The sequence below is a fragment of the Hakea prostrata genome, chromosome 2, assembly GCF_041222555.1.
Source record: "Hakea prostrata isolate BN-2017 chromosome 2, UWA_Hpros_2, whole genome shotgun sequence".
Classification (NCBI taxonomy): Eukaryota; Viridiplantae; Streptophyta; class Magnoliopsida; order Proteales; family Proteaceae; genus Hakea; species Hakea prostrata.
Genome location: NC_142601.1, coordinates 45,248,412 through 45,271,336, shown reverse-complemented (window position 1 = coordinate 45,271,336; position 22,925 = coordinate 45,248,412). Strand labels below are relative to the sequence as shown.

General features: G+C 38.9%; 1 protein-coding gene across 3 annotated transcripts; it reads right to left on the bottom strand.

Annotated features, from left to right (window-relative positions):
• Window positions 1-1,565: 1,565 nt before the first annotated feature.
• LOC149024457 (BTB/POZ and MATH domain-containing protein 4-like) lies at window positions 1,566-22,698 on the bottom strand. 3 transcript variants are annotated; one of them, XM_089144686.1, is made up of 5 exons: window positions 21,825-22,698; window positions 19,756-20,101; window positions 19,296-19,581; window positions 2,759-2,925; window positions 1,566-1,919 (listed from the first exon to the last, which is right to left on the bottom strand). In XM_089144686.1, the coding sequence occupies exons 1-5, from the start codon at window positions 22,220-22,222 to the stop codon at window positions 1,914-1,916; spliced, it is 1,203 nt and encodes a 400-aa protein (XP_089000812.1). In that variant the 5' UTR covers window positions 22,223-22,698; the 3' UTR covers window positions 1,566-1,913. The 3 variants fall into 3 exon arrangements, with proteins under 3 accessions (XP_089000812.1, XP_089000811.1, XP_089000813.1); XM_089144687.1 differs by lacking the exon at window positions 1,566-1,919 and adding an exon at window positions 3,002-3,049 and having other exon boundaries at window positions 2,837-2,925; window positions 21,825-22,696; XM_089144685.1 differs by lacking the exon at window positions 1,566-1,919 and having other exon boundaries at window positions 2,658-2,925; window positions 21,825-22,697.
• Window positions 22,699-22,925: the final 227 nt, after the last annotated feature.

The following is a 22,925-nucleotide window of genomic DNA, read 5'->3' as shown; positions in this document are numbered from 1 at the left end:
AAGGACTATTCTCAATGCCATCAGGTGTAATTTTGCCAAGGAAATTACAACTCTTAATTATTTTTATTTATTTTTTGGATAGGATAAGAGGGGATGCAATAGGGGCAACCTTGCACCTCCCACTATGCAATGTTCGAATTTTCGTGTTCGACCTATGCAACATTAGCCCTATCATTTACGGACACAAGCACTACCCTATTAGCGTAGCCCCACCAGAGACCTAGTATAGTCCACAAAAAAAGGTAATGATTTTATATTCAGGTCAAAAACACAATTACCCAATGCAAGAAACAAAGAAGTAGAAGGGATTCAAACCAGGAACATAGAGACTACCAAACTACATGAAAGTGAATTTGAAACCACTAGACTACCAACCCCGGGGTTAGGATTAACTCTTCTTCTATTTGGAGTCAAATTTTGAAAAGCAAATATTTTGTGACTCCTCACCTTTCAACCTAAAATATGGAATAAGAAACGTTACCACATTTGGAATGGTATTGCTAGAACCCTCCCTTTCCTCAAATCGTTCTCTCAAAATCAATGGGAAAGGTGATTCTACTTCTTTTTTTTTTTTTCCCTTTTTTGCGTTATCCTTGGATTCCTCCTATACCTCCCCCACTCCTTCAAGGTAATCCTAATCTCATGGTTGGTGACCTGATCCAAAATTACTCATGGAACATGAATAGAATTCTCTCCCTTCTTCCCTCCCCATTTATTTCGAAAATCCTTCAAGTCACTCCCAAACCTTTGGAAGATGCTTGGTTTGGTCATTTGTTAAACAAGGGAAGTTCGGTCTTAGGACTGAACATTTTCGGGCTGACTCAATTTTCAAACTTATTTTAAAAAATTGTATCCTTTTTCAATATAACAACAAAATGATTTCCGGGTGGCTTTCTATTCTTTCAATCTACTTCTATTATATCTGGACATCTAAAATCAAAGTTCTAAGAACAGGTAAAAAGATAACCCAATGTAAGACTATAGAAACTATTCTGTTTTGGTTAAAAGAACTCAAAAGTCTCACCTCCCATATCAAGGAACAATTCTTTTGAATCAAATGCTCCTAACCCTCCTAACCATGAAATTTCTTTCCAATTTCTGTCTATTAGTTGGGATAAAATTATCAATGGAACTTTGACTATTGCAAGGTATAAATGTGAAAAAGATGGAAGTGGATAACTAACTGCTCTCGGAAAAGAAAGAAAATGTATATCCAAAGCCATAGGAACAAGAAGCTTTGATTCTTTGTTAGAAGTTGTGTTGCATAATCTCATGGATAGCTGGAACTTTTGCACTAGTATAAGATTTTTTTTAGATGAACTCTTATTCCTAAGCATGCCAGACTAATTTGGCCTGTCGAGTTAGTCCCAATTTTGCTTTTCATTAAATTTGGGAGCATTCTTAGGAACTCAATATTACCATCAGTTGTGCTCGAGTGGAACTTCTTCCACTTGATTCCTCCTTTTTAATTAATTCATTTTTTTTTCATTAAAATAAAATAAAATAAATATAAAAAACTCCGGGTATAGAACTCTTAACCTCCTTGGTGACTTGGTCTTTTACCAACTAAGCAATCTCCACAACTTCAAAAATAATGCCTTAATTACCAATTTTCACGATCACCTTCTCTGAATTTCTGGATGGAAGTCCCAGTCCAGATTTCGAGAGCTAAGAGTTTTGTCACTTGTAAGTTGTAACTAGAATTTAAAATCAATTATTGCGTTCTGCCTGAGTATCAAGAGGCTTTTGTCCCACTTCATACACAGAAATTTACCCAATTTTAATTCTGCATTGGGAGAAACAGCTTAAAGTCCTGCCTTCACTATTTCAGAGTTGATCTTAGCAGAATCCCTCCATATGAGTGCATGCAAATGTAAGAGAACTCTTCATGCTGCTGACCCAATAGCAGAATTTTAATCCTGGACATAGGCACTAAACCCTGAGAAAAGTGAATAAACACAAACACAGCTAAAAGGGATAATAAACAGAGAGACGGCTAAAAATTTTACAGCATAGCTTTAAATTTGACTAGATTTTTTTTTTGGAATGATGTTCATCCAGGCCATCCAGGCCAGCTTGCGCACACCATGATTACATCCTCAAAGCGCTTTTTATATAATTAATATAGGTGGGACTTCACCCCTGGCTCTGAGGGGATTCGAACTCTGACCTCCTATGTGGAAGTGTTGGGCTTTGAATTTGACTAGATCGGTCTCTCCGATGCGGCATATCCAATACCGATACTTAAAAGTTGAAACACAACCCTTTTAACCCCCCAAAAATTACACCAAAAATATTATTTATAGAAAAGAAAAAGGCAGAGCCTAACGGAGAAAGTCACATCATTTCAAGAGTCCAAATTTACAACAGATGATTGGAAAAATTAAACCATACCCAGTCAGTAGGTTAAATTTCCCTGCAGTTCAAATCTAATGAAATACAAGTAGTTCAAAGTGTCTAGTTTTTATCTCTAGATGTCAGTAGCTGTTAAAACCTACAAAATTCAGTTTATTGCCACCATCACCCCCCCATCATCCTTACCATCTAATGAACTCATGACAACGGAACGAACTTGACAAGGCCAGGTTTTCAATTTTTTTTCCTTCATCCAAGAGTGATCTTCACCCCCCCCCCCCACCCTTTTTTTCCCCCAAAAACCAAAAAAAAAAAAAGAAAAAGAAAACCCCAAATCCCATCATTTTACATGTCAATGTTTTCCAAGCTAGACTTTTACAACATATCAAGTACGTTGCCTTACCCTTCTGCCATTGGTATCACCGCCATCCGAGAGCTGAGCCCACACACTGCGGCACTTCCCACCGCTGCTACATTCCTCCTCGCACCCAGCCACAGTCTTCAGGAGCTCTGATTGCAATGCTGGACAGTTTTCTTTAAGGTATTCGAATCCATTTGATCGAATGACAGCTGCATTAAAATCAAAGATTAGAGCATGAAATGGCAGAACTACACACGAAAAATAGCTAATTGAATCAATCAAAACCTTAGTCTCCGTTCTCGGTTCCCGAATTTTCAATTACTTGGGGAGATCCTGAAGAATGAGAAACTTTATAAACATAACATGCAGCAGTAGCCAAATCATGATTTGTCAAAATTACTATTGCATCCAAGGTTCAGATAGATTTCCAACTTAAAAGCCACCTACCCCAGCATAAATGGTATTGACAAGCAACAGCCATTAATTGGAAAAAGAAAGATAAGATGCCAACTACGACATTCAATTAGGCCAAAAAGGTTGCATCGGATCATCCAACCAAACTGATTAATAACAGTTCAGTCCTGAAAAGAAATTTACATTATTATCTATTATGTATGAAAATAGAAAATGTAGCATGAAAAGAAAGGGACTATGTAGTCTTGTCAGTGAAGATCACAATTAAACAGAAAACATCCCAAATGTATCAACAGAAGATACAAAGTGACTTGGCAAAAACAACTTCTTTCTTTGACATTAATAAGTGGAAAGACCATATAGACCAAAAGTCCTACAGGATAAAAAGGTGTCTTCAGCCCCGTTCATAATGACAGCATGATTACAAGATCAATAAAAACAAAATATACTAATAATGAGTACAAAACTGCCTTCAGCAGTTGCCACTAGAGATCCAAGCTGTTGTCTATGGGCTTCAACACTCCCCCCCCTCAAGCTATAAATCACCTATTCTTAGCCTGGTACAATTAGAACAAAAAAATAGGAGCAAACGTCCCTACATAAACAATCTGCAAGCTGGTTAGATGAGGACACAATGGGAGTGATGATCAATTTCTTCATCACAGCATCTCCAAGAAAGTGGCAATCCAACTCTACATGTTTGGTGCACTCATGGAACACAGGATTACTAGTAATATAAATAGCAGACTGATTTTCACAGTACATCTTCACTGGATAACCTACAGGAAATTCCAAATCATGTAATAATGAACTACGCCAGATCAGTTCAGGGGCAGTATGGGCCATGGCTCTGTATGCAGATTACGCACTATAGACCGGGCGATGGTAGGCTTTTTTTCACTCCGCCAAGTGACTTTCCTCCATCAAGAGTGCAATACCCTGTCGCAGATTTTGACCAATCATTGGTTGAACTAGCCCATTCAGCATTAGAAAAGACCACTAGATCCATATGCTTATCGGGACAATAAATCAGCCCTTTGCCTGGAGCACTCTTAAGATACCGAAGTATGTAGACTGCAGCATCCCTCTGAGGTTTTCCAACAAACTGCATAAACTGACTTAGGACTTCAACAGCAAAAGTGATGTCATGTCTTGTAATAGTAAGGTAGATCAGCTTCTCAAGGAAGCTCTTGTACTGCTAAACATCATCCAGTAATTCCCCATCCTCAACCCCAAATTTTTAATGAGGGTCCAATGGAGCATCACTATATTTGGAGCAAGCATTCTTTCGTCAAGTTAGAAGATCCACAACACACTTCTGTTGAGATAGGATCATAGTTGTCAAGGCGTCGCCTAGGCATCTGGGCGCCTCAAATTGGCATCGCCTTATTTTCAGGCAATAAGGCGACCGCCTTGGGTATGAGGTGTTGCCTCGGACGCCTTATACCCCAAGGCGTCCGCTTTTTTTTCTTTTTTAAATCACATGAAAGATGCCAAATCGAAGGCATATATTGAATTACTTATTAAACTCTGATTGTAAAGTATCTATTATTTGAATCTATATGCATATTTATAATGACGCTACATATGATCAAATGTCAAAATAAAAATAAAAAACAAAATCGAAAGAGAATAAATTCTTGACTCAAGTCTCACACTCTCACTCTCACTCTCACTCTAGTCCCTAATCTCTTTCTCTCTTCCTCTCTTCTTCTCTTCCATTCCCATGACGACACTCCGGCAAGCAACGGCTAGTGACAGACGACTTCTTCTCTTCCTTTCTTGCCCCAACTTTTTATTTAGGACCTACTATGTGTGGTTTGTAGTATGTTGGATGACTTGAGGTAGGCTAATATTATTTTTTTTTTATTATATAAGATATGATAGATTTATAATGAATTAGAGTGAATGAAATGTACGCTAAAAATTTCACTTAAAACGTCTCAACTGCCTCAAAAATGCCTAGGAGGGCGCCTCATCGCCTCAACTAGCCAAAATTGCCTCGCATCGCCTCATTGCCGTGACAATTATGGATAGGATAATTCCTATATTGCTGTGAATCCCCTTTATCCAAGAAAATAGTGAAGATCCAAATGTGACTGCAATTTAGTATTCACCACTTCGATGTCAGCATTGTACTAGTCCTAAATACTTCTCATCCTTTCTTGATGTCCTCCTCATCATGTACTTGTAATTAACCATCTTCATTTTAAAACATCTAACATTTTCTTGTCCCTTTCTCTAGCTATCTGATAAATAGTTTTTCACTTTCCTCTGTGCATAGCTTATTATATAGATCTTCATACTTCTCCCTTGCTTTTCTCACAATTCTCTAAGCTGCCTTTATTATATAAATCTCCATACTTTTCTCCCTTACTTTTCTCACAACTTCTAAGCTGCCTTTATAGCCAACTTATACCTTTATAGGTCCTCTACATCCTCAGTAGTTAGTTTCCAGTGTCTTAAAGTTAGCTATTGTATTCTTGATGGCTCTTTGAACCTCACCATCTCACCACCAAGTCTCTCTATAAAAAGGTGCTTTCCTTTTGATTCACCTACGTCGTCTTTAGCCACCTTCCTAGTACATGTAGCCATCTCATTCGACATAATGTGCCCCCTCAAATTCCCACTTTCCTTATTTGACTACTTTGTTAGTGAAAGATTTCAAGCGATCACCTTCTAGGTTACACGACTTTATCCTAAGATAGTTAACCCCACACCTTTTATAGGTTAGTGGAGTGAGGCAAACATTCAATACCACTAGTCTTGTTGTGCAGTCAAACTTCCCCCTAGTATCACCTTGCAATCCTTGCGCAACAATCTAGCTAACCTTCTAGTTAGGAAGAATCTATTTAGCTTCTACAATCTCCACATTTGAATGTAACTAAATGCTTCTCTCTTTTTGAAGTATTTGCAATAAATAAATCAAAAGCAACGGCAAAATGTAAAATAGGGATCCCTTCTCATTCCTCTCTCCAAAACCATATCATCCATTTGCACTTTCATAGCCTCTTTGATCATTCCCAATATGTCCATCTATCACCCCCTATGATAATCTTTTCTCCTTTATGAATTCCTTGCACTAATCAATCCATATGATCCCAAAATTGTAACTTTAGACATTTATATAGTCCTACTTGAGGTGCATACGCACTAATTATATTAACAACCTCTTTCTTCAGCACAAGCTTTATAGCTACAAGCCAACAACCTCATCTTTAAACCTCCACCACATCATTCTTTAACTATTTATCCACCGTTAGCCTACTACAATTCTATTACTTTTATCCTTGACATACCAAAGTTTAAAGTCATCCAACTCTTTAGCCCTTTTTAACCATTCCATCTAGCCTCTTAAATGCAAGCTATATTAATCTTTATTTTTCTCATAATATCTATAAATTCTAAGTTCTTACCTATAAAAGATCTTGTGTTCCACAATGCAATATGATCCCATATTTCTTGACTAGCTTCTTTATCCACACCTATCCTTGGCATGGTAAACCCTGCCTACTTATAACCGCATAACCGCATCTGGGCGGCTTATGGGGGACACACGCCCACTTATCACTACACTGAACCATTGTGTAGAGCATCGGTTAATTTTGTGGGAAAACGCTAATAATATGTCCACTCCTTTTATTACCTTTATGGCTTTATCCCCAATGCATCAAAGTTTAAAGTCATCCAAATCCGTAGCTTAAGTACCATTTCCATCTAGTCTCTTGAGTACAGGCTATGTTACTCCTTATAACATCAATCAATTCTAGGCTTTTACCTATTAAGATTTCTATGCTCCAAGATGGCAATATTATCTTACGTTTTTGGAATAGCTTTTCAAAACGCAAGAACCTTGCTTAGTTGACGCCACATCAATGTGTCGACATCTCCCGTCACTCGAGGGAACATCCAAGCCAACCGTTTCCTGCAATTCACTAGACCCAAGCAAGGATCAAGATCTCAATTTCGAGGCTGGTCAAAACCAAGATATGGTCAAGATGGGTCGAAATCATGTTGAAACCAAGAATTTTTTTAGGGGTAGAATTTGACATGTGATGGGCTGGTTGAACCCCCCCCCCCCCAAAAAAAAAAAAAAAAAAAAAAAAAAAAAAAAAAAACTTGAGCTAAAATTGGGTATGTTGAAACTGGTTAAAATTGGTCATAACTTGACATTTATTGGTAGAAACTACCAAAATTTCCGAAATATTGGTCAAAACTTCCAAAGTTTCCAAAATATTGTCAAAACTTGTCCCATACTAGGACTTCTAAAACTAACCCATGGTTTCATCTCAAATTCCCAAGAAACTGAGCTTTAACCAGAATTTTGGCCCATCTAATTAGAAATTTGAACTATGATCCCAAGCAATTGTGTAGTGTTGCTTATTTTATTAGGAAATGCCCTAGCATAGCATTTAACTACACGGTTGAAGAATTCATGTAAAGGGGTTAGGATGGCTTCTTTTTCCTAATGCTAGCTATCAACTTGACACACAAACCCTCCTTTACTAGGGACACTAGTAGAGAAAGTAAGTTACACATTAACATTTGTTATTAATGGTGGATCCCAAATACCTTATGTAATACCCGCACCCCAAAATTTCCGATCTAATTTGAATTTTTATTTTTTACCCGAAGAACCAACTCAGACCGGTGAACCCCGAGTCGACACCATCAAATCGGCAAGTGAACCACTAAAGACCCTTAGCGAGAATGTCATTCCAAAGAGGTACGATTTAATTATTTGAGAATTTATTTATTTTATTTCCTCATGACCGATGCATAGTAATGCCCATAGATCTCATATGTGGTGGAATTAGACTAATCCAAATAGGGGAAATGATCAGTACAAATTTTGAACCCGGAAGTACCAATAGGTGAACTCGAGGTTGATCCCACGCGAGAATCGGCGTGGTCAGATGAGATCGGGTTATAAAGTAATAATATAATGATACACGTATAAATAATAATATCACAATAATAGGAAGTCTTTGTCGTGGAGATGAGAATTAAAGAAGTAACAAATATAGTATAATAATAATATGCTGGGAACTAAAATTTATAAAAGAAAGTGGGGTGGAGGTGTATCTTTAAGGATGAAGTGTCATTCTTAAACAAATGTGGCAATTAGATAGTTTGAGGTGTCACCTTAAGTAGGAGGCGGTATTTTAAGATGGAGGTGGCATTTACCTTTAGGTAAAGGTGGGTACCTAGCTCCACGTATGGAGCTAGGTGATGAATTTAGAAGATGTGAGTGGGTGACAATGCATCAAAGTAAAAGAGGATAATACTTTAGGGAGTCACAATTTTTACCATCCACTTCCACGTGGAGCAGGAGGTGGTAAATATGAGAGATGAATCACAAGTAAGATAATGGGCATGTGACACATCACTTCTAAAATCTTAAATCAATAATCCTTGATTCGGTAGAATTCTTTAAATCTAAACCTTGAACCCTCACATATAAATAGACACGAGGCTAGGAGGGAGAGAAGGATTGACAAGATTTTCGTTCGTAGAGAGGAAAGAGAAGGTGTGTGTGTAAGCTAGCTTAAGGTGAATTCTAAATTCAGACAGAAGAGAATTACGTAGAACCGACAAGTAATTGGTGAGTGGGAACTTAGAACTCTTATGCATCATGTAACCTTATATTATTTTATCGGTCATACAAGCATGCATATATTATGTGTAGAATTGATGTAATTAGGACATGCATGGCATAACATGATATTTTATATAGTTGCAATGCATATGTATATGATTATGAATTCATATGTACCCTCTAGTGATGGTGTGAGAAATACCTTGGATGTGTGATTGCACGCTCCAGTAGAAGTGTATGATGGGTATTACACTCATCGACTGTACACTTGGTATTCCTACACTCATTACTACGATGGATATGAAATGACTTGATTATAGTGGAAAGCATTTTGTTCTAATTCTATTTTGCCTACGATGCCAGCTTGTATGACTGTGGTATGGAACACAGAACATACTTCAGACCCGCATAATCATCATAGTAGATTGCATGGCTAGATTGCATATCTGAGTGCTACTTCCCTTGCCAACAGGAGATTAGGTGTTGGTCAGCCAATGGGATGTGGGTGAAATGTGAGTAGCGGCAATAGCCCATGGGCCTCATGCGGTTATCTAGGGTGAAACGTGAGTAACCCAACGGTCCGATGGTATCCTTGTGGTTATGTGAATATAATTAAACCCCGTGGGCGTATTGAAAGAATATTGCACCGCGACCGGAGTAATGCTTAACCTTCACGGACCTAGGCATTGTATGCTAGAGCATATATTTGTGCATCATAACATCATGATATTGTTATGTTTGCCCTATAGATATTTCCCCTCACTAGGCTCTATGAGTTCACTTTTATATATATACATGTTATATAGATTCAGCATTATCTGAGGATGCCGATCTTTCCACGTCCGGCTTCACCCCTGAGGCATTATCAGCGTGTGTTCCAAATAATGGGGATTGGTGGAGCCCCACTACTTCTGGTCATGGAGATGAATGTGTGTGTGACGTTTGTGCCTACTCCAGACCCACATAGATTGAGTGGGATTGCTAGTGATTTAGTAGATCTCGGCACAGTGGATGTCAACATGGGATATGAGTTACGACTTGTACGTGCGTGATAGGAACCCTATGGTGGGAATAGTGTTATTTCCTGTTGTAGTTTGTATGTCACTTTTTGATATGATGCACCCTAGCCTTTGAGGTATGTACATATGTACAAGTGACTTTTGATGGGAAGGAAATGACACGTTTTTCTCCCTTTTGTCCCTAGTTAATTGTGTTTATAATCCAGTTGCTTTGTTATGATTGATTCTTGTGACAAATGGGTGTATACTACAACCTGATTCTGGTTTGGTTCGGGAACAGATCAATAAGTGTTCCCAATGTTGCATCTTCGGTTTGATGAAATCGGGGTGTGGCACCTTAGTCACCAGACGTATCTCTTTCTCCTCAATTTTCATTATATCGTTCCATCATATGGTTGTCAACACATCATCGAAGCACTTTGGTCAACCAGAGTTCCTTGATACCCATGCAAGAACCCTTGATGTCTCACTCACCCATAGAACAAAATTTGGTCAAAACTTTCCCATTTTGGGAACCTCGAAATGAAAAACTAGGGGACCAAAAAAATCCCAACCTTCGATTGAAACGATCGAAGTTTCGTCAAAACTTGTCAAAACCTAGTTTAACCCAACTGGACCACTTGGTTCATGAGAGAAAAAAAAATTCCCAAATTTCGTGAGAAACCTGGGAAATTTAATGGAAACCTAGGACTTCTTCCTACAAGTTTTGTAGCTTTCCCAAATTTTCAATTTTTTTGTTTCTTTCATGTTTCTCCAAATACCCCCTCCATCAGGACTTCCCTATCCAAATTGTGTATTCCCTCAGACTGGTTATCTTAGGAAATGTTGGTGACCAAACTCGTAACGTTACAATTGTGAGTTGTCAATTACATTGACAACCATAGGCATAAAATGCCATGGGATGTTTATGTTCATTGGTTGGAGGAGAGGATGTTACAAGCATAGTCCTACTCAACTCATAGGATGGATCCACTATTGGCACTCTTCTTGGCACTAAGTTGTACTTTCCTTTTATTGTCAGTTACTTTGTATTTTATGTTTTGAAGTTAGAAATTATATATTGAATGTTATGTACTTAAGTAACTAAGTTTATAGTCTACTTCTCGAACAACTCTACATTTGATGTTATGTACATTGAATGACATATCTACATTGACTTTTTTTAGCAAAATACAATCAATGTGTTCTTTATACTCTAATCAGCTTAAATGCAGAGTCTCACCCTAAAATACTCCCTAAAACCTGTCGAAACTTCATGTCAAAACTAGCACAAAAAAGTCCCAAGTTTCCTCAAAATTTCCCAGTTTCCCTCGAATTTTTTTCTATGCACTCACCTAATGGTATCACCTTATATTTAACTCACCAATCCGTTGATTAGCCAAGGAATCGTGACAACTATGATCCATTATAGTTTGACTAACCTTGCACATTATATAAACCGTCTTTAATCTACTAATCCTAAAGCCGCTTGTTTCCATGCTTGATTTCAATTTTCCATGTCTCTCTCAGCATTAATCCATTTTGGATGTTCTTGCTCAGTTCATCCATGATAAGAACAAAATATATGGGCTTACGGCCAAACCTTGATTTCCTTGGCATCCCACAAATCTCCCTCTAGTTATCAAAGCCTCGTACATATCTTTATTGGCATCCTACGTATTTAGGCCACACCCCCCCTCTCCTAAGAACGTGCTAGGTTAATCCCCATATAATGATCTTTATTACTAGCTCTACATCTTTTCATAAGCCTCAATTGGTAAATAGCTTATATTGTAGATTGACCAGGCATAAAACCAAATTGATTCTCGAAGAAATCAAGTCCCTCTTCTAATATGAGCCTCAATAAACGTCCCCCAATCTCATCAGATAACTCATCAATCTTCTAAAGCCTATGGTTGTTGCAGATTACCCTATTTTCTGAACAAGAATGCTTCGGCAACATTCATCTAGCATTTTCCTTTGTAATCCTGTTAGATAACTAGGTTTAACCACACAAAAAAATCCCATATTAATGTAACCCTCTAAAAGGAGAGAGTCAGATTAAGGGGATCCTTGATGAATAGCAGACTTGGCTAGGCCTTTCAGACCCTACGGCTTGAGGATTCAGGCTCCTAAACCCTACAGCTAGAGTTTTAGGGGAATTTTAGGGATGGGGAGATGCTGTCTAGGTTTGGCCAGGGGGTTTAAGGTGAGGGCTGAAGGAGAACAGGATCTGAAATAAGTTTATCTTCAGTTCTAGAATCGATTCAAATTTAGGTTTAGGGAAAACTAGGGTTTCAGATTTCTAGGGTTTTTGAGGCAAGGTTAGGACTGAAACTAAGATTGAGTGTCACTAGCGGTGGCGTGAGGATAATTCTCAGTGGGGTGGGGTTTGGGGAAGGGCATTAGGATTTTCAGGGTTTAAGAAGTTTGGAGAAGAGAACTAGATGCCGCAAGAAAAGAGCGAGGCTTAGAGAGGCTTTGCGATGGGAAGGGCCTTGGGGAATGGGGAGGGATGTGTACTTACGGGTTTTTCTTTGCTGGAAACTTGAAATAACTAAAGAAGAATTCACCACAAAACTGCTGCAGGGTTTCCTACACTTGGAAACCCTGAAAAACCCACTTGCAACGTCCTCGCGATGGAAGAGGCCTCGGGGAATGGGAAGGGATGTGTACTTAGGGGTTGTCCTATGCTGGAAACTTGAAATAACTAAAGAAGAATTCACCACAAGCTGCTGCAGGTTTCCTGCACTTGGAAACCCTAAGCAACCCACTTGCAACGTCCTTGGCTGTAATCTCATTGCAAATTTTATTCATCAGCATAACATGGTCTGATTACAAGCTTGGGCCTTGTATTTGTAGCTTTACATAAAGATATTCCCATTTGGACTCAACAAACTAAGAGTTCTATTTAAATAAGCTTGCAATTAAAACAACAACAACAACAACAATAAGCCTTTTCCCAACTAAATGGGGTCCGCTACATGGATTCTTGCCCTCCAATCGGTTCTGTTCAAGGCCATGCTAGAACCATATATTAAGTAGAACTCCAATTTAGATTAGGTAAAAGTGGTTTCCTAATAAGACTTGGAAAATAACTACTGAAATCTTTCCCTAATTAGGACTCCTCACTGGACTAGGACTTTGCCATAGCTTAGTAGAACTGGAGTCCAAATGAATCTCTGACTCTGCTATAACTGGTCTGGCCAAGCTAGGGCACCAAAATATGACAAAAATATGCTTGCAAGGCTTGGTCCTGTAGGGCTGTGGGAAGAAAGGCAGCAGCCCTAAGTCTTCTTTGGCCTCTCTTGGGGTCCTGGTGGTTTGCATCAGATATACTCCTAGGGTCTTCCAATTTCTGTTGGGATCTCATACAATCCTGGTTTTGCCTACTTTATCCTTTGTAAGGCTTGTTTAACTTCCCAGCACAAACTTTCCGTACATATGTCATGATGAAAATGCAACCATCCACTTTATTCAATCCTCAAAATATCTCCAATTAGTAGTTCACAAATACTCATCCCAAAGATAATTCAAAAACTCGTGAGATCTTGCTTTTTTAATTTAGCAAGAAGAGACGAAGGATGATACAAAAAGCCGGTAAAACTCAATCAATCTCTTAGTTTGACCGAAAACTCAAACCAACTCAACCCAACCCAAGTTTTAAAAGGTTTCCAACTCGATCGAGTCAAAACATCTTGACTCGGTCTGTCCGTGACAGAGAGGCTTCAACCCCCATAACTGGATTTTGCTTGCTGCTACTTCACTTCACCAAATTTTACCAGACTGTTGTTGAATTCTTTGGTCAGAGGAGCTTGCTGGAGGTGATCATTGGCACTTCTACAGCACATTTAAACTACGAACATGTATAATGTATTAGACTTGTTTGAACTTTGGCCATTAGTATATGAGTATATGATATACATGTACAACAGGCCATTTTAGGGTTTTACTTCAGCATAGGTTCCAACTTGGGGCCCAAAGTGGAACTCACATTTTTACCATTTGTTCCATAAATTAAGGGCACCACTGTGTTCAGAAGGCCTGAAATAGGGCTCGACAATAAGTTTTAGCCCCAAATGAACCCTAATACCCCTTCGATTTGGAGCCTCAAGTTGAGGGGAAAAGAATTTCTAACAGCTCAGAGATCTTGCCAAAATGTGGAGTCAACTCGTCATATTGAGAGGGCAAGATTGCCCTCAAGTAGAATCTTTAACCATGACCCTATCTTGTCACAAAGTCTTCATCCTATACTGCCACTCTTCCTTCCACTCATTCTAGCCATGTTACAGCTTTCCACAAGACAGAAACAGTGAACCATTACTGAAAAACAACAGACAGTATCGATCTGTGGGACATACCTATGGTAAGAAGATATTTACAGGAGAACCACTAAAAGCTGTACATGAGATGTGATATCCCAGCAACTAAAAGCTGTACATGAGATGTGATATCCCAGTAGTGGAACGAAAATTGAATGGATAATTGATGTTTGCCTAGTGAAATTGCTGGCTGTTGCCTTCTCTTTGTGAAAGTGTGATCTAGTGTTTGAAGTCTAGATCGATGGTAGTCCTAGTCCAAGTCCAAGTTGCTGGAGATCTTTGGTGTTTAAAATTCAAGGTGGAGGCAGGAGTTTAGCGTTGTAGAGTCCAAACCTTCTGTTGTGACTGCAGATTCATTCTATTACTCCAAAGATTCTTCCTCTAAACATACTTCGAGAATTGTTGCCATTAGGAACCAGCTTCAAGCAGTAAGTGTCTTCAAGAAACTCTAACCCTGACATTTTCTAGCCCAAGTTCCAGCCCTTCCCACCATCAAAATCATTTCACATTTAAGAATTCCCCTTCCTTAGACCCAAATTTCAGTCAACTCTGTCCAATAAACACCCCCCACCCATTGGCTTGCAGGTCCTGGTTCTTATCAACTACACGAGGTTTTAGGAATCCCTGTTCATCTATCATAATTGACTCACATTTTGAGGATATGATCCCCCCAGACAGTCCCTACACATGATCTTATCAGCAGCCATGAAATCTTAGCTAGTCCCAAAGTTTTAGCTAATGCTATAATTAACCCCACAAATCCTAATTTCAAAAATCAAACTTTCCACCCATCAGTTTTTGTTCCAACTTGGATTGAACCTTCCTCACAGCCTCCTAAATATTCGATCCCAAGCCTGTCGCCGAAAGAAAACCTTAAACCATAGTTCCCTTATGTTAGCAAATCTGAAACATAATCATAAAACAGACCTATTTGGTCGGTTCTTATTTGAAGATCTTGGTTATTGGCCCTTGGTCCTATCAGGGGCTACATCATCCTTTCTCCATGTCTGGTTTAGAGAAGTTAATCAATTCTGGAACAACAGGAGCATGACGCCTGGTGGGATCAACGTCTGCCCCATGATGAACTGGTGTGCTAACCAATCCACTGAGCAAGTATCTTAACTCTCTTCTTCAGAATCTCCTGAATAGGTGTCGCCAAAAAATGTTTAGAACTCATGGAAGATGACATCCAAGGTGGCAAAAACAAAGTGAGAAAGGGACTGATAACACCTATAACCCTTTTGAGAGGCAAAATAAACCGGGAAAATGCACAAGAGCATGATTCAATTGACCGGAAGGGAAAAGAACTATGGTGAAACATACCCAAATACTTTGGAGCGAAGAGAAGAGGCTACAAATGAATATGGAAGAAAATAAATAGATCTTAAAGGTCAAGACACTGGAGGGATCACTATCAATGAGATAGGAAGCCATAAAGACAGCATCTCCCCTATAGGTTTTAGGACACCCATAGTGAACATCAAGGTACCAGACAAGTCCAGAAGGTGACAGGTTTTTTGCCCAAAGATGCCATTCAGTTAGAGGGATCGAACACAAAAGGTATGGAAAAAATAAATAGATAACTTTTTCTGAAATGGAAATCATAGACCCATCAGCAACGTGTACCTAATCCCAGCCAGAGCAAGGGGTGTAGGTATTAAAAGTAATTAACCATAAGTGACTCAAAGAGGAACATGGCATTTATCCGACCAAGCAAGTTTGAAAAGGAGAAGTATTGGTGGTTGGGTTACTAGTTTTTAGGCAACAGCCATCAGATCCAGAGAGAAGGGCGCAGCAATAGAAACCATAAAGCAACATAAGATGATCCAAAAAGATTTGGTTGGGAACAAGTGATATCATGTTTGGATTGCACCCACCTTTGGAACATCCATGAAGCTTTCAACAGGCTAGCTACGTGTGATGGGAATGACCACAATAATCATACTTCACTGGCTTCCATGCGAAAGTAGGAAACATCAAATAATCCACAGAAATAGAAGCAGGCGGTGTAGTGAGCAGGACAGAGAGAAATAGGAGCTGCTTGCATCTACAGCTTTGGAAGATTTGATGGGACCCATCATACCTATAGCTTTGGAAGACTAAGGACTTCATTATATTTTATTTAGTTTATATTTAGTTGTTCCTAGGTTTCTAGAAGTTAGTTTCCATTTTAGAATTCAAATATGTGACTGGTTGATAAAACCTAGATTCTAATTCTTTTAATTATCGTAAGTTTCTATGTTTTATTATTGCTGAGAATATTAACTAACTAACAAAGTCTAGTAGTTCGATGTAACTTGGAGAGCAAGTATTAGCACTGTATAAATATTGCAATAGGCTGCTCCCAGCCCAAGATTTATGAAATCGATTAATGAAGTCTGTTTGCATTATTTTCTTGTTTCTTGCTCGAATAATAAGAATGGTGAGGACCTTGCTTCTGAGAGCTAAATACCTAGGATTGAGGACCAAAATGAGAGAGATGAACCATCTTTATCCCTTTACTTTTGATTTTCCTATTTCTTTTGTTCTACTCTAGTTCAAACTCAACCTCGTCCTCAAGACCAACCAGACATTTGTTGCTGCTACTGTGAAGAACAATTGGGAGGCTGTTGAGAATAAGAACCAACCAACTGCTGAGTGCATGCTCCTGGTGACCCACCAATCATTGGGACTTGCTGCTGGAATTAACTACCTGCTGAAGCCTAGAATCCTAACCGGACACCTTCATAACTCTGAATGATCTTGAGTAACTAATTTTTGTCCTTACTACTATTTCTCTGTTTGTGGCTATTTAGGGCTAAGTCATCGTTGACCTTTGCTTTATATTACCCCAAGTTGGTTATATTCAGGACCCATGCCAATCAGAAAAGTATACACCCCATTTTGCCTCTCTCCTTCTGGAAAGCACCAGAGTCAACAGGTCCGGCCATGGTAAATGGGTGATTAAAGTACCAACAGCTCCCAAACCAGAGAGAACTTACGGCAATGCACTATGCAATGAGAGATAACTGCTGATTGCATACTTGTCAATGTATCTCAAAAATCTGAGCATGGGCTCCAGCATAAGAATCATGACCGGAAACTGCATCCTGTATTCCCCCCCCCCCCTTCTCTCCCCAAAGGGGGAAAAAATCTGCATGCCGTAGTTCCTTGGCAGAATCAAAGAGAACAAAATTGGAGCTAAAAAACCTTCCAAGGAACTGATGAGGAAAGATATCACCAAGGTATCCTCTTTGGATCTGCAGGCTTGGTAGTATCTCCAGTAACAACTAACAGGGCCTGCATAGTTGTGTCCACAATGATGAGAAAGCAGGCAAGCAAGCAAGTATGGTAACTCTGGCGATTCAACCTGATGGAGCTAGGTTGGACAGCATTAATGTGCCCATGAGTGTTGGAATGAGTAAGAGGACACTCCACAACTATGCTACCAGAGTGATAACGTTGTTCACGAGGTCCATACAAACAATGGCAAAGGAAGTTGCAGGAACAATGGCAACAAGAAGCTGGGTGGTGACAAACAACCTATTGGTCAGAGAGATGGCAGAACCGGCAAGAAATAGGGCCGACAGAAGTGGCACGGTGAACTGCAGTTCACAGCAGTAGCAAGGAGTGACAGGGCCAGCAAGAGGAGGCTGATGCAGTGATGTGGCAATTGTGATGATACAGCACAGGCAAGAGGAGTGCCAGGCACATAGCAGAACAACTGGTAGACACGGCAAAAGGCAGCATCAGCAGAAGAGAGGACCAGCGGAGTGGCTCAGTGACTAGTTGTTGTCATGAAAGCAGCATTGGCAAGAGGAGGCTAGCAGATATGGCACGACAACTGGGGAGTTGCAGAAGATGGAAGATGCCTACTATGTGAGCACCAGGGAGGAAAGCTGCCAGTCAAAGGACAGTAGCTGCAGTGATCAAGGGCAGGCACAACAAAGAGAACGGATGGTATGGAGTTGCCTACCATGCTAGACAACGAGGCTGAGCCTCCAAGGTGGCAGCAGTGGTGATGTAAGAGAACAAAGCAGAAAACCAACAAAACAATTTCTAAAAGTTTTGTGCTATGATACCAAGTGTGAAATCAGTCTGCAGAATAATATGACTTGTCATTGATGATAGAGGTCCACTTTATTTATAATGAAAAATTACAAAGTAATCTAGACTAAGTGGTAATGTTCCAATCCTACGGTTCTCAACAGTAAGTATTCACCAAGACGATTGGAACTAATTAATTTTAAGCTGCTTCTGAAGCCAAGATTGAACACATTGAACCTCCTCTACTTAATGTCCTTAATCCTTATCACCATCAACTCCTCTAATCTCTCTCGAGTCTTAAAACAGTGGAGGTATTGTCCTTCTCTTCCTCTTCCTCCCGCTTTCATTTTTTTCCATTCTTTCTTCCCATTTCTCCTGAAACTTAGGGTTGATCACTCACCTAGTGGCAACTTCAGCACTGGCGTATCATCTCTTCCATATCATCCAACTGTGAGTTACTTACCTGAGATGAAGTTTGGACCAGACCATACCGATTGGATGAGTTTTAGGTAGTTCTTTGAGAGATCCAGATTGTTTAATTGGACAACTGTTTGTTGGAATTAATGGTACAACCAGTTAGCAATCTACATTTAAATTCATACAGCTTGGTTTTCTATTGTTATCAGTGGATCAAATCTAAGGGTTTTAACACTTCCATGAGGTATGCTTATCATTTACAAGATAACTTTGCTCATTCAAGATTAAGGTCTTATTTTCCATCGATGTTTACATTACCAAACTGCCTTTCCATTCTCAACTGCTTCCACCTCACCCAAAGGCCATAAGAACCAGAATGTGCCCCTTTTCCTTCAAATTCTATTTATGGTTTTGTACTGAGTTTCGTCTGCTTCAGAAAAGAATCCAAATTTTTCTGGCTACTTACGAAATAGATTTGACTCTGCCCCTAGCATTAAAAAGAGAGGGGGGGGGAGTTATTCATTATTCTTATGTGCCCACACCAACATAGAGACATACAATCAGAGTCATCAAAGCCATGACAGCATCACCTAGCTTTATAAGACATGGTTCTTCTAACTCAGCATACATGCAGAAAGGAATATTCTGGGCAAGGAAGAAATAATTCAAAGATGCTACTCTAATTACCACAGCTGTATTTTGGAGGAAACTTTTATCAGAAAGAGGTGTCTAGTACTGAGTCCAATAATCAGAACATTTTCTAGGAGAACGAAGTACTTCTAACTGGAGAATTAAAGGCATACCTCCAAGGTTTTCAGCAGCAAATTTTAGACAGACGGCCTTTAGCTCCATGGCATTATAACGGTCAGCCAAAGAAAGAATTTGGGCAACAGAGTTCACGGATATATCCTTGCACAAATAAGACTCGCATATCAGTCTGAGTCTTGTCAAACCATACTTGTCAGCTGTAGCTAACAACTTTGCAGCTAATGTTTCAGACACAGATGATACACAAGATGAAGATGAACCTGATGAGACCAACTCCTCATCTTCTATTACAGAATCCCAGTAAATAAAGTGTAGCATAGCCTGCCGAATACATATAAGAGAGAGGTAAGTTCAACAAAAAGTAATAACAATAACAAGGAAAGATAAGTTCAACAAGAAGTAATAACAATAACAAGGACTGAAGGTATACCAAAGGAAACATTGATGTTTCCAATAAAACTTTCAAACCATCGAAAATACAGTGGCCACAATTACCTTAAAGACCTTTGGTTCCAAATCTGTAATAACAATTTCATTATTATCTTCTTCCAACCCATCGAAAAATTGAGCTCGGAAGATAGGGGATCGAGCAGCCAACACCAACTTGTGAGCATGAATTTTTTCCCCAGCTACATCAAAGATTACATCTGAACCTTCCTGATTCTCCAGTAGAATACCAAAATGTGCTCCAATATCAGAATCAGGAACATGTATCGAATGTAATCTTGAAGAATCTATTGCCGAAACCACAACACCGACAGTGCAATTTATTCTCAAGCAATCATCCTTGAGGAAATCTGAAGATTCCAGCATCGCTCTTCTGAAGAAGCGCTTATAACCCCTAAATAACAAAGAGAAGTAAATGTTACCTTCTAGCAAGCAAAAATTCTTTTACATTTGGAGAAAAGAATAAGAAAATTTGACAATAGATTGCAGCCAAGTAACAAGGGCAAGATAAACTGGAACCAGAAGACCAAGGATAGGAATGTCAGAACTGTTCCAGCATACCTTACAACCATTCTCAAAGTGAGATAAATTGAAAAAGATTTTGATGCTAATAGGGATGGAAAGGTTTTATCTTATCATGCCGCAGTTGGCTGAGGCTCTATTTCTTCTTTCTTCTTTTCTCTCTCTTTTTAAATCCTTTTTCAGCCAAAAATTATATTGAAAAGAAAGACAATACTAAGACTAGTGGTGGAGCCCTTTTGGTCATTCACATCAGAAAGACTAAGAGTAGTGGTGTAGTACAACCCAGGAAGGGGAAAGCCAAGAGCATCCACAACTAGAATAAATGAATAACTAAAAGCAAAATCATATCAAAGAAGAGAGAACAGGAAGAAAAACCCAAATAAAGATCAATCTTTTTCTTTCTGTAGTCATCTAAATGGATTTCTATTTCACTGAATACACAATCAAAGTGGTCCACTTTCCATTTGTTTCCAAATAACGAAAGAGATACAATTTGTTTCTGCTCGTGAATTCTGCCTTTTCCTAAGGTTGTAACCATCTTTATCTTTCCAATTGGGAAATAACGATCATATCCCAGTGAAAACAGGTGTAAACTAAAAGCACCAACATAAAAGAGATGCAGGGTACTATCCCTGACGACACAAACACAAACACCCATGGACAATTCAATACTTTATGGACACCAATCTTGAAATGAAATGTGGATGCAAACAGTAAATTTCTGACAATCACTGTATTAAGAAGAATTTAGGTTACATATTGCACCCGTTTCTGACATACAGATCAATTGTTCTAGGAGTCCATAAGATAATAAAATGAGTTAGAATATGTTGAAGTAGAAAATAGAACTCCCAAGAAGACCCACTCCAGATTTTGATGAGAAAGAAGAAACAAACTCAAGTCCAGCATAGAGAACATTAGAGAGGACCACAAGTCCACAGAAGGGTTTAATCCCACTTCATCCTTACTTCCTTGTGAACAAAATCTGAAAAAAATATGTTTCACTTTCACCAGTACAAAAACATTTGATGAAAATTAAACACGGAAGTACAGACAAATGAAACAAAAAACAAGACCAAGAAACTAGCATAAAATATATGGAGATAAAAGATTAGCAAAACTAAAAATCTCAAATGTATTTAAAAACAGAACATATGGGGAAAGTTCAACTAATTACACCCAGGAAAAAAAGGACCACAAATGTTCAATTTGAGGGCCTGGCCTGAGCAGTTGTCTCCATACTTTTTCAAAAATTTCAGTCCCAGCGACAAAAATCAAGAATTTTCTCTTTCTTAAAAACCCTATCAATGACAAGTTTCGGACGCAAGATCAATAAAATATGATCAGATAAATTATTGTCCATCATAAAATTCTGATCAAATACATCGTGTCCATTACGATGCTCAAGTCCAAGATTAAATAGACATAAGTTATACCGGACCAACACCAACAATGAAGCAGCAAAGGAAACAAAACCAAGCAACAATTTCACCAAGAACAACCTAGGCTTAATATTCTGAAATTCAATTGCACACTATCACCACAATAGGGGGAGGGGGGGACGGAATCAGAGATTAGTAGGTCACGAAGCTCACCACATACTCCCTCGATACTTCAATGTGTAAGGACCACTCTCCAGAGATCGATCAAAATGACTATGAACCTTATGCTTACCCTTCCCGCTCTGATCAACAAGTGTGAGCTCGAAAAGTGCTCGAACATCCGTGCCTTCACTCGCCAACGCAATGAAAACAGAAACATAGGTTGAATTATCCTCAGGGTTCTTGCCATCAGGATAGAAATATATCGCCCAATCATAACCTCCAACATGAAAATTATCGCTCGCAATGTGTTTGCCGATCCCCATTCCCTTCGCTAGGGAGTATCCTTGGATTACAAATTTGTGTGAGCCATTGACAGTCTCGGTCACCGACAAAGAGCTCGTAGGAGATAACGAAATTGTCTTATCCGAATTAGCACCCTCCGGCATCATTAAACCCTAGAACCGTAAATTTCATGGAAGATCCCGAAGGATCTCAAACCAAAACCCTAGGCAGAAAACCGTATCGAACTGATTTATTATGCTCAGAATCAATACGTCCAAGATTTAGAGAATCGAAAGGATTAAAATCGGCCTGGAAACCTGAAAACTCTGCAGGTGATAGAAAATTCCGGAGCGGAGATAAGAATTGCAAACCGATTACCAATCAACCAATAACAGAAGTGTGAGAAGGAGACAAGAGATTCATGCAAATCAGAAAACTCAAATTTAGGCTTCTTGGCTCTGTTCTTTCCTACACTATCTGTTATTCTATTTGCAGAGTTTTCTTTGCTGCGGAGACGAAAGAGTAGTTTCTGATTTCATTCGAGTGCACGTTAACAGAATGAGAACGGAAGCCGCATTTTATTTATTCTAATTTCCAAGATAAAATATTTTCTTTTCGGTGAGAATTCCCAGGGCTAAGATCGAAATAAATAAAACGTGTCGGAGCTCGAAATGCCAAAATGGAAAGTTGCGCTTCGTCGAAGCAAATCATACAAATATAAAATATAATATTATAAAATATTATAAAATAATGAACTCATGAAAGATGCTTATATCTCTTCTCATGAGGATACCTTCCAACTTAAATTTGACAAGAACACCTTAAATTTGCACAATGGATACGTTCTATTATCGGAAATTTAACTACCGT

Bases quoted from the DNA above. Each gene is read 5' to 3' on its own strand.
- LOC149024457 (XM_089144685.1), bottom strand. From the start codon at position 22,222: ATGATGCCGGAGGGTGCTAATTCGGATAAGACAATTTCGTTATCTCCT. The intron at 19,582-19,755 runs GTAATTGTGGCC...TGTATTCGGCAG, and splicing joins TGGAACCAAAGGTCTTTAAG to GCTATGCTACACTTTATTTA. The intron at 2,926-19,295 runs GTATGCCTTTAA...ATTTTAATGCAG, and splicing joins TGCTGCTGAAAACCTTGGAG to CTGTCATTCGATCAAATGGA.